The sequence below is a fragment of the Cyprinodon tularosa genome, unplaced genomic scaffold (assembly GCF_016077235.1).
Source record: "Cyprinodon tularosa strain WSP-4 unplaced genomic scaffold, ASM1607723v1 ctg511, whole genome shotgun sequence".
NCBI classification, from domain to species: domain Eukaryota; kingdom Metazoa; phylum Chordata; class Actinopteri; order Cyprinodontiformes; family Cyprinodontidae; genus Cyprinodon; species Cyprinodon tularosa.
The window spans coordinates 116,388-128,574 of record NW_024039243.1 but is presented as its reverse complement, the minus strand read 5'-3'; the positions used below and the strand labels follow the sequence as shown (position 1 = coordinate 128,574).

Genomic DNA, 12,187 nt, shown 5'->3' with positions numbered 1-12,187 from the left:
CCTTCCACTTCCTCCGGACCGCCAAGGGGCGGTCGTTGAGGGGGGGGTACTGTTGGGAGAGTCCAGCAGAGTCCGCCGTGGATCCTCTGAGGGAGCCTCCTGCACAGGTGCAGCTCATCAAGACCATCAGAGGATCCACTACTTAAGCTGCCTTCAGACCTTACCTCAACGCCGCAGTGATGTTCCAGTTGGTGACTCGTGCTTCCTCCGTGAAAGCTCTGGAAGAGCTAACCTGCCGAGCCGACCCTCCGAGCCAAACCCTGAAGATTCTCAGTCAACCTCCAAGCAGCTCTGGGCAAGAGCTAGGAAACCCAAGCCAAGGTCTGTTCTAATAAGACGTGAGACGCTGAAGCAGCTAACGGACTCTGCTAACACATCCTTCTCCAGAACCAACAGTGACTCTCCCAAGGAGAACCTCAAGAACCCTCAAGACTCCGGTGAAACCAGATTCCAGGCCCAAACCATTCATCTGCATATTCTGTGCTTGTGCCAATAAACTTGTTAAACTTTTCATCCTGTGTCCGTCAGTGGTGTTCTGCATCTTTGGGTCTCCATTAGAGAACCGATCATGACAAAATCACTCAGAGAGCACAGAACAACAAGCAGCAAATTTTGCCCCAAATCATGACTTACACCTATAGCTAAAACTCTCACATGATCTGGATCATTACCAAATTTTATTTATTGTTCCTTGACGTGAGGCACACCTTTATTTGAAAATGTCCTTTAAAATTTTTCAATTGATCATGCTAACAAACCAACGACTTTCCCCTTTCTTGTGTTTTTGTCTTCAGTAAAATACCTACGGACGTTTTGAGTCCGATGATGAGGCTGTCAATAGTCTCTGCTGCCACCCTCTGGTTTAGTGGGGAACTGCTTGTTCCGCCAAATAGGCCGATCTCACAATGTTAGAGAAACTTAAAAAAAATTCCTGTACAATAAATCCATACCTTTTCAAGTTGTCTCCTAAACACATAATCCTTAGCGGAGGTAAAAAAAAACCTAACACCAGATGAATATGTACAATTCTCAGATAATATGTTGCATAAAAAAATATTTAAAAGGCACTTAAGAAGGAAATTCCACTGCAGAAAGAACACAAAATCAGCTCAATTGTTTTTATAACGCACATTCAAGACTGGACGGGATTCATCCAGAAATTTCAACACTTCCAGCTGATTTTGCCAGTAAAAAAAACAAAAAAAAAACACAACATATTTTGATATCTCATCCTACTGACTTGGTTGTCAGGTTTCCTTTATGTTATCATAACACAGCCTTAATTAAGTCCGATACTCACCTATGTAGTTCTTTGACATGGCAACTTCTCTAATCTCAATGTGAACTGATCCTTTCGGGATCTGCACCACATCCATGTAACCTAAAAGCGAAAAATAAAGGAGATATTTTAGAGGTATAGTAACTTTCCACCTCAACCAATCTTCATCTCTGTGTGACATATTACTTCAGCAATTATGAGACATGAGCTGACGTATGATTCTAAGTAGGAATACATATAGATTAAATTCCAAATCACCCAAAAAAGGATAAAGCAAGTCCTGCAGGAGGACAAAACGGCTCAGTTTTTTTCTTTTTACAGTCCATCATGCACACATCGTATTTTTAGGTGGTTTATAAGCCATACCATAGAAGGAGAAATATGTTTTCTCCTACTCATGCTCTCGATAGACCAACTCAGTCTACACTTTACGCCGTAGGCCTGTCTGCTGATTTCTGGCTCCCTGATTGAATTAACAGGAAATATAAGTTATGATCTGTATCTTGACAGAGCTGCAAACATATGCTGTGTAGCTGGGTGACAAAGGAAAATGACCCCCCTGCTTCTGAGGCATTTAAGGCTGTAAAACAAGGGGCTGAATCATTTTGTTGATCTTATACACGTCTGCTGTGTCACATATGGTCACAGGAGCTAAGGGAAAAGTACTATCTCTGTCCTCCGCAGCGTATCTGCTGCTCTGACTAAACTCTGATGGGACAGAACATCCCTAAGTCCCTTATCTTAAAACTCAGGGCAGACATTTTTTACCTCCTCTAGGCAGAGACTCATTGAAGAGCCCCTCTGTGGCCTCACAGGTGCTGCCGTCCCCTCCGCACACACGACATCGATCTTCTTTAGCGCCAGAGCCCAGGATGTTGTCGCAGCCCACATGCTTTGGAGTCAACAGATGAAGAGATTCAAGATTTTAACTTATTCCAGGGAGTGATTTTTTTAAACACTTTTTATGCATTTCAAAAGTTTTAACGTCCCAGTTGATTTTTTTTTTTATTTGGCAGATTTGGCCTTATTATGACAACAAGCAAGGTTGCTCCTGTTCGGTCAGTGTGCAGGAAATATTGCTTTTCCTTGTGACAGAAAAGCAAACCTCATTACAAAAACAAGCAGGATAGCTGAAAACATGTAAAAAAAACTATTTTCTATCAGACTAATTTATAAAATCACACATTTAATACATTTCATGTGATAGGCAGGCTCCATGATGCGCTATAGGGGCTTTTAATAACAGCTAAAAATGATATAAATACCCAACAAATGTAGTGTATTAGCAGAGTACCAGTCTTAGAAGCTTTACTGGAGTTTGTAAAGAATATCTCAATTAGATATTCACAATAGTTTGACACTAAAAGGACCAGAAATATGTTTTTAGATCTATTTTTCCAGTTATTATTATTATTATTATTATTTAAAATTATGTGTTCATACTTTATCTTTATGAGAAGTTTAAAGTCTTTTTTTATTTTTGAAGCTCAAAATATAAATAAACTATTGGACGTTTAAAATGGCAACAGATTTTCAAAAGTAGAAATAATAAGTTGTTGTGCAATATTTTGCAATATTGTGTAATTAAAATATATTTCCAGCTGTAAGTGACTCTTACTGAGACACAGGGCAAAATGGCTCTTTGGGTTTTAAAGGTTGCTGAGCCCTTTGATGGGCCAACACAAGGTAGCACATAAATGAAAGGGAGAAAAAAATACACTCACTCATTCAGTCATTTTAATTTAGAAAATGTTTTTAAAAATCTAAAACAAAGTGTCTCCTTAGTTCTGACCAGCTGTTTCTTCTAGAAACACGGCATGATGCTGCCACTACCTTGTTTCGATCTGTGTCCAGTGTTAAGTTGTAAACACAAAGTGTGTGTGATGTAAGCAGGTTATGTGATTTTTGTTAAATAGAAGCTGCAAAATTTTATCTGAAATTACAACTTCCACCTATTTTCCACAGCCTGAATATAGAACTACACCTACTGCGTTGTTAGCATTCATACCTGCGTTAGCAACTTGTCCACAGCCAACAACATTGATAAAGCAGGCGCCATCTTAACATGTTAATTGGTTACCATGCTAATGTCATCTTAAAATGACTTTAGCTAAAGCAGGAACCACTGAGTACTGCAGGTAACAGACATCTGTACCATATTATTTCAAATGTAAATGTAAACAGAATTTATTGTGCTTGGTAATGACGTAAAAGTATATGAATCAAAGGTATTAGTCATCCTGGTATGTTTTGGATAATTATTTTGGTGGATGAAGAACCTCTGCCTCCGTCCCATTACATTATACCACCACCACCATGTATCACAAAGGGGTTTTGCGTTCAAGAAGTTGTACACTTAAAAAACATCCCAGCAGATTCTGTTCAACAATTAAGCAATTATCATTTAGAGGGATTTGAAAACCAAATGCGAGCCTCAAGTTTCAGATTTTATTTGTTAAATATCATGTGAATCTTCCTGTTGGATTGCAACATGAAATTTGAATAAGTTTGTGGTTGTTAAACAACAGAATATGGACAAGTGATGTTCTTTTTAATGTCAGGCAATTGTAACCTGAAAAGAAGAGCTTCTAAAATAAAGTGGTATGCTGGAAACAAAAACATGCTGGAGAGGTTCTGGCCATTTAACAACGCACCGTTTTGTGTGTCTGTGTGCGTTGGTTCTCGTCTCTTCTTTATGAGAATCAGATTAAAGCTGTGGGCAGAGCCCCTGTATCTTTGTGCCAAGCTCAAATCAAATTGTACGGTCAGGTGGAAGTCAAAGCAAACACTTTAAATTAAGAACCAAAATCATTTCAGCTGCATCTGCAAGATTACATTGGGGAAAAAAAAAACTCCTGCAGACACACACACAGAATCACACCAGCCCCACAACATGATTTATGCTCATGGAAACAAAGCGAGCATCAACTGCCAACTTCTTTCAATAAAACTGTATTTTGCCTTGTTATTAAATCAGCCTTTTCAAATATAAAGAAAAAAACGTTATTCAATAAAAACAGGAATTTTTCCTGTTTTATTTACCTTGAGACAATCCAGATTGAGGCTGCAGGGCCCTGATAAGAGCTACTCCGGCCTCATTCGATTACAATCAGCAGCTCAAAGAACTGATTGTTTCTCTCCGGAGTTGTTTCTTTTTTTTTGTTTTTTTTGTTTTTTTATTGTGTTTTTTTTTTTTTTTCTCTGGAAGTTGTTTATACAATCAGTATCCAGCACGCAGAGCTGTCAAAGGAAACCCAGCAAAAAGGCAGAGGGGAGGGAGATAAAATGACTGACTCATTTATTCGACTAAATTAAATGGCTAACGCTCCCAATCAGAAGAGCGCACTTAAGATAAAGTGCTATCACAACCTGCTTGTGTTACACTTGTGTGATGAATGTGGGCTTAGAGTGCCGGCTCTCAGCTTTAAACCAACAGAAAGAAGCGTTTCTCCTTACTCTACCTACTCTTCTTTTCCAGGGAATTAACTATAATTGGGCAAAACTGTAAATGTTGACTTTCTTCAGGATTATTTAAAGGCTGTTGCTGCATGAAATCTGGATACCAAGATTATAGTTAAATAATGAGTTTCCTTGCTTATGTTGCTCTGCCAGGCAGATTGTGACTCTCCCTGCCTTTAGTTTTGTCTGAACTGGGTGAAGAGTAGCTCAGCGAGGGTTGGATCAGCCAACAAACTCAGCCGTTGCTAATATGTTCCGTCTATTTACCTACAGGGACTCCTCGGCTGGTTTCTGCTGCATGTTTTGAGACATTTTCCAGCTTTGACATGTGGGGCTGTGTAATCAACTTGTTGGATTTCGCTGAATCCGATTTTGGCTGTTTACTCCTCAGCCGTCGTGAATTCGTCCAGTTGTTTCCATCTTCCGTCACACTGCTTAACTCTAGCGACATTAGAGTCTCTGTGTCTCTTTTCCATCGCTTTAGGCTCCATCCTTTAGGGATTTATCACCCAGAAATCTGACTTTTTCATGTTAAAACGATTCATGTTCAGCTTTAGTTAAAACCTGCTGCAAAATCCAGAGTGTGCAGGTGGCATAAAAGTTTACAAGAGCCAGCTCTCCACAAAACGCCATTTTGGTCCTCCTGTCCTGAAAGGGTGCTAACAACAGCCCGCCTTGCTAATATTGCTCCCATCTCTATTCTACCAAGTGTTGCTGATTGTGTAGCTTTTTATCTATTGTGTATAAAAACCTAGGAGTGATGGTTAAAGAATCATGGCAAACTTCTAATGTTGCTAAAGCTACATCCACATTAGCGGCCATATGGCCACATTCTCGTGAGACTTCTGAGAGAAATGAAAAGGGATGAAATGAAGAGATGAAATTATAAGGGGTCCAAATGAGCTCTATTTACTATTTATTATATTTTTTTCCCACCCATAAATCACATGTTCACTTCCTCTGCCCTAGGAATAATTTTTATTAGATCTTAGGTCTCAGGAAAAGGACAGAGCTTTTTTTTTTTTAATTGAAGTTTTAACAATACTTTTTTTGAGGAATATTTATTTTTTATGTTAATACGAAACTCTAAAATGATTGTAAATTATTTAATTTTCATATATTTCAATAAAATATAGTCGCACAGACGTTGCGATTTTCTTTATGCTGCAATGCATTCTGGGTAAATGATGTATGCTAGGTCCAGTAGCACTAGCTCCATCCAGCCAGCTTCAACCAGAGGGTGTTGAAGTTGATGAGCAGGTATAATGCTACATTCAAATCTAATGCGATTTGAGTAGCAAAAAAGCGCCTGCTGTTTCATTTTTAATGCTTGTACGTATTCAGAGCCGACGTGCCTCAAGACCATCTTTGATGCTCCTGAAGCTCGTCCAGTAAAGTGCGTGAAGATACGTCATAGGCCTCTGCTCCTCCTGTGTTCAATGGCAGAGAGCAGTTTTACTATTATTTGTTCTTAAAAGTTGATAAGATGTAGTTTTAAGATGTTTTTAAGCGAGAAAGTCCACCTGAAAACTTAATCTGTGCAATCAATTCATCAAGATTACAATCCTGCTTTCAAATATTATTTCACTGTCAAACCACCATAAAGGTCTGTGTACCTTCAGGCAATTCGTTTTTTTTTTTTTTTTCTGGAAAACCAAAACGAAAAACGGAAACTGCTTCCGTTTTTCCATTTAAAATCAAAAATGGAAAAAATGGAAATCAAGTTGAAGTTTTCCGTTTTTGTTAATTTAGAAACAAAAAACCAGAAAAACTAAATGAAAAAAACGGCCCGTTTTTTGATTTCCCCGGTTCTTTTTTCCATTTTCTTTTTAGGACTGAAAGACGAAGACGGTTTCAGGGACGGCCCAGAAGTGCAGGAAAATATTTAAAAATAAAAGCCTAACATAATGCAAGCCTGAAGAAAAGAATTATGAAGCGTAATGAAACAAATTGGCTGAAGGTAAACGGACCCATAAAACCCTTGTACACTGGAGGAGCGCTGTCACTGGAAATCCACAGCAACCAGTTTTTCAATACTGCCCATAGTTGCTGGAAGGAGATGTTAGCATTTTCCATGTACGTAACCCAAACAGCAGGCACTAGAATAATAAAGGTTTCGACATTTTAAGTAAATTAAGGGGTTAATAAATTGTTTCAGTGGAGTGATAATCAGCATTGCTGTGTCTGTCTTCCTGCTAGTCAAAGCTCAGCTTCTCTGATTGGTTGATGTGGTGAGTCGAGCAGCAAAAGTTAAAAAAATTTTCCTACTCCAGCAGCTGCAGCTTTTGAAGTGCGTCACGCCCATCAGATGCTCAGAAGCCCATGGAAAGCTGTTTCAGCTGCCTAAAGATGCACTACTCCTGCTGTTCGAAACTCGCTGCAGGACCTTTTGATGCTCCTTGATGTGAATCAACCATTGACTTTGCAAGTAAACCAGCTGCTTTTGCTGCCTCGATCGCATGAGGTCTGAACGTAGCACATGTCCCAACAGGAGGAAGAGGGGAGAGTTGGTCGAAGAAGCTGGTGTATGTGCGGCTGTTTCTTGGAGAAACTAACCCAGATGGAGAGCTATGATACAAAGAGCTCCAGCTTCTAATTGAGGCTTTTTACAGTTAGCATTGTGAGCCAAACAGTTTTGAGATATATTAGAAGGAGGTTTCAATGCCTGAAAGATGTTTCACTGTCAATTTAAAGTCATAGGGAAGCAGCTGTTCCAACGGTTGCATTTCTGAATTGTGGTGCCAGACTTTAAACGAGTGAATAAAGTGAATGTGATTGGTCGTTTATCAAGGGAGGAGGGATCGCAAGCAAGTTTGCTTGTGGCCGCTTTCTCGGAAGCATCTTGCTAACCAGTTAGCAACTTAGTGCTAGTTCCCAATGGGAAATTCCATTGGGAGCAAGTAGCACTAAATTGGTGACTTAGAAACGACACTGTCAAGGAACGCTATGGACAGAGGAAACATGCAAGAGGAGGAGAGTTATGTGTCGGAGGTTGTACGATGACAGAGGATTAGTCTCCTCTGTCATCCATTTTTTATTTAGAGGAGGAAAGCGGGGACGAAGATGTTGTAGAAGAGGACGCCAGGGCGGCAGAAGCTTGGTTTGGTCTAGAAGGCTTAAAGCCGTACATGTTTGAGGCCTTGCATCCCAACGCTGCCAGTTCTGTTAGCTCTACGCCTGCCAAAGACACAGATGTCCATTTTCTACATTTTGGGACAATATACTCTGATCAAGAGTACATTTATATACATGTTTAGGCCAGAAATTCAAATATGACTTTCCTACGACTTTAAACAGGCATTTATTATCTTGCAACTTGTCACATTAGCTTTTGTACAAGCCGTTAACTCTAGCTAATAGAGTAAACAGTAGATTACAACGGCTGACGTTTGTTTTAATGTCCAATGAAATCTTTGATACAGCGACGCAGTGTGGCATTGTCTAAATTTACACCATTCAAACCGGACACAACAAAAAAACAATTTGGATAATGTTAGCCTTATTGTGTTTATTCTGCAGGTTCTAGTCCAGTAAGACCTAACAGCAACATCCCAGCATGCATTGCCCTGGTAGAAAATGGTAACCTGCATGGGTGAAATCTTGACCAACCAAGCAGATATTTTTAGTTTGTCAACGCTAAATTCTCACCTAAATCATCTTTATATTTTATTGTATTATATTTTCTAAGACCTGTGAACTGATATGTTTCTGTTTCCTGAGACCTGATACCAGAGAACCTTTTATCTGAGAGCTGAGAATGTCATCAAATGTAAACTCCTCCTACCAAAGTTTGTACCTGAATCTAGTTCAGAATGTGTTGCACAAACTAATAATCGTTTTCTAACAATCTCCATCTAATCTGACTGAACTTTAAATATTTTGTGAGGAAGAATGAGCAACAACTTGAATCTTCAAATGTGCAAAGCATGTAAAAGTGCTAGACTCATGTCTCTGAACAAGAGGATATAACACTTTTTGATGTTCTGCTTAACTGTTTTCCCCTCCATTTTTAATCAGTCTTTGTATCAGCCTGCCAAATTATGTTCAAGATAAAATGTGAGGATGTTTGTGGTTGTGACAAATTGTAAAAAGCTTATGGGGTGAGCATTCTTTTGCAAGAGGCTTTCTTAATTACTAAATAACCTTAAATAACTACTCAGATCTGCAGAAATTATTAAACCAAATTTCCCCAAAACTGCAAAATTAAACCCCATTTGAAATATCTCAATATATTGTAGAAGTTGCTTATGAAACCAAAACTAAGATACAAAGTGGTTTTATAAATCTAAAATCACTGATCGTCCCTGATATATGTAGCCTTACCTTACACTCCCCATTGATGCATATGTCCAGAGAGTCAGCGTGACATCGGGTCCCGTCAACGACAGCAGGGGAGCGCTCGGTGTAGAAGTTATAGCCCTCTGCCAAGCAGTTCAATGCGCAAGGTTTCACACTGCCTGAAAAACACACAGAACACCTCATTACCTCCAGCTGGGCCTGTACTCAGAGAACAAACAGCAGACCCTCCTCGCACAAGCAAACAGCACGGGGAGCCCAGCACATGATCATCACTGGACCAGGAATTACGGCCAGCTCTGGCATCTCCATATCCACTTGTTCACGAAACTAACCATACATGACTTCACCATAAAGCTGACATCAACAGAGACGGAGTGACCTGCCAGCAGCAATTATTCTGATGCAGGTTTATGGTATTTGCATGACGGCTTCCAGAACGAGCACCGTCTATGTCAGGAGGGGAACGATTGTACATACAGTGGGGAGGACAAGTATTTGATACACTGCTGTTTGAAAACCAAGTCTTCAGTTTGTATCAAAGGTATTCTTCAAATGAAAAAAAGAAACAGCAAAAAACCCTGAGATAAATCCCAGTGTGTGACTTTTAACTTGCATTTAATTGTATGGCATGAGCACTGGCCAGTAAGACAGGTCTAGAGTTCTTAGGGGCCTGTCATACCTTGACGAGTTAGACCAGCGTATGCCTGATGTACGGAAAACCTGGCAAAAACGCTGGCATACATTGCATAAGTTATGGGTACGTTTTGTATAAGTCATTAGCACGTTGAAGTACACTGGAACAGACTGGCACACTTAGACATACGGCGAGTACTTCAAAAAATTTTTTGCATGCTCAAAATTTCAGGACGTATGTCAGCATATGCTAATACGGGGGCATAAGTTACAGGTAAGTTATCTGATCATTAACATACAGGAAGGATATTAAGGATGGGGTTGTGTCTTCTAGCATGACAACCACCCAAAGCACACAGACAGCAAGTGGCACCATAAGCATTATCTCGAGATTTTAGAGTATCCTATCTAGTCTCCGGACCTGAACCCAGTCAAAAAGCTTTGGAGGAGCTATTGCCTGGCGACCACCTCAATACTGAGGTGGAGAAGATCTGTATGGAGGAGTGGCCCAACAATCCCAGCTGCAGTGCTTAAAAACCTTTTCAAGATCTGCAATTCAAACAAAGAATTCTTTATGAAATGTTCAGTTTTGTTTTTCTAATGTACTAAATACTTTTCTAATTTAAAAAGCAAAGAATAAAAAAAAATGTATGTTCTATGAACTTTTCTTTTAGATTTTGTCCCTGTTGAAGAGTACCACTGATAAAAACTGGAGTTGTGCATGGTTTGAACATTGAAACCTGAAAAAAGGGTATTCAATTCTTGTTCTTCCAACTGTAACAGATTTTTTGATGAATAATATTACACTTGAATAGTTTCATCACTCGTAGAACATTGAAGCATTACATCCTTTAAACATTTTTTCTCTTGTTTAATGTGTTAAATGGATGCTTTCCACGATCAGCTAAAATAAACAGGTCAGACTTACTATTCTTTAGACACAGACTGATTCATCTCATCCTGAGAAGTTGAGGAAAAATTACTCAGGCACTTGTTGGATTCTTGTTACTCTTGACCTGCGATGTATCAAGTCAGGAGTGCTATACAATCAGATCTCCAAGTTTGGTCCAGCAGTAGCAGCTGTAGGGATTTTGAGGAATCTCAAGAATTCCTCCAGTCATCAAACAGAACCTTCTCTTTAGTCGTGTTAAGACGGAACACAAGCCAGACAGGTCTGGAAGTTGTCGTTGGTGACTCGGGGAGGGTGACAGGTTTTACAGCTCAGCCCTTCAAATAAACAGGACTCCTATGCAGGTGTGTGAGACTGAATAAAGTATGTTTGGTATTTATGAAAAATGAAAGTAGAAAATTTGTATTTTACGAGTTAATTTCTTTCTCACAGTCTCCATCCATCCATCCATCCATATAAAGCCTGACGATTGTAGTAGTAGCTTCCAAAAAACATTACTTGAATTTACTAAACAGGGCCGAATAACTCTGTAAATCTGAGTGCATTAAAGTGTAGAATATTCAAGAAAAGTGTGTCAAAAAAATAATAAAAACATTAGGAAATTCTTTGCTCTTATTTTGGTTAGTCCGCTAGCAACACAATTTTAGTATTTGGTCGGTGAAAATGTATAATAATAGGTTAAAACCTTGCATAGAACCCATAAGGTAAGTCTTCAAAACAGATATTCAGTGGATGGAAGGGGGCTCTATTTTTTTTTCTGCACCTTAAGGGCTAGTTTTAGATTGATTTGATTCACGTTTTAGTCCTTAACTCACCACCAGTGTAAGGCTTCCAGTTGTAATACTTCCCACGGAAAGGCATGTTATCAAAATCTGCGCACTGCTTCTCTCTGAAATCCTGAGATCCAGCTGGGCATGCCTGGAAAAGTGAAAGAAAAGAAAAAGAGACGTTTTACGTGTTGATCTCTGATACTAGATGCTTCATTGATATTTACTTATTCATACATTTTAAAGATACTTAAATTCCTAAAATGAGAATTAAGAACAGACCCCATCCTTCTTTGTCCTACATAGGAGGATCTTTTCACTCCCCGCAAACCCACTAACTGGTATGTTCCATTTTAAACCAGGTATCAAATGTTTCTTTTTTTTTTTTAAGACTAAGAGTCCTTGTTCTGATACATTTTACGCATTATAAGATTCAAAATACACCAACTTTATAATGCAGAGTGAAATATCGTCTTTCAAAGACTTTCTGCACTTCTTCCTGCTTTATGTGTCACTGTGAATATGTGAATGAATGCAATCAACCCCTTACGTCTGTGTGCTTTTTAATCCTATGATGAACAAAGTGCATTAGAACAGGGGTTCTGTTTCCTCCTCTGCAGCCAGAGATGATATAAAATCCTTTCAGTATGTAAGTTAAGTGACATAGAAGCAAATAATGGAAAGTTTTTGCCCAATACCTCCAGTTTGCAGCAAAATGTCAACAAAAACAGGACCTGATCTTCCAAAGACAACAACATAAGATATATGGTTGAGAAATACCATCTGACTATTATTACATTTTGTTGTTTATTCAAAGTGAAATATGGACATCATTCATTT

At 39.0% G+C, this 12,187-nt stretch overlaps 1 protein-coding gene across 3 annotated transcripts in view; it reads right to left on the bottom strand.

Annotated features, from left to right (window-relative positions):
• The window catches only part of adamts6 (ADAM metallopeptidase with thrombospondin type 1 motif, 6), a 109,059-nt gene that overhangs the window by 37,905 nt on the left and 58,967 nt on the right, over window positions 1–12,187 (bottom strand). For all 3 annotated transcript variants that reach the window (XM_038303507.1, XM_038303506.1, XM_038303508.1), the window contains 4 exons: window positions 11,396–11,498; window positions 9,062–9,195; window positions 2,048–2,171; window positions 1,301–1,381 (listed from right to left, as the gene is read on the bottom strand). In XM_038303507.1, coding sequence (XP_038159435.1) covers window positions 1,301–1,381; window positions 2,048–2,171; window positions 9,062–9,195; window positions 11,396–11,498 — 442 coding nt within the window. The remainder of the gene's footprint in view (window positions 1–1,300; window positions 1,382–2,047; window positions 2,172–9,061; window positions 9,196–11,395; window positions 11,499–12,187) is intronic.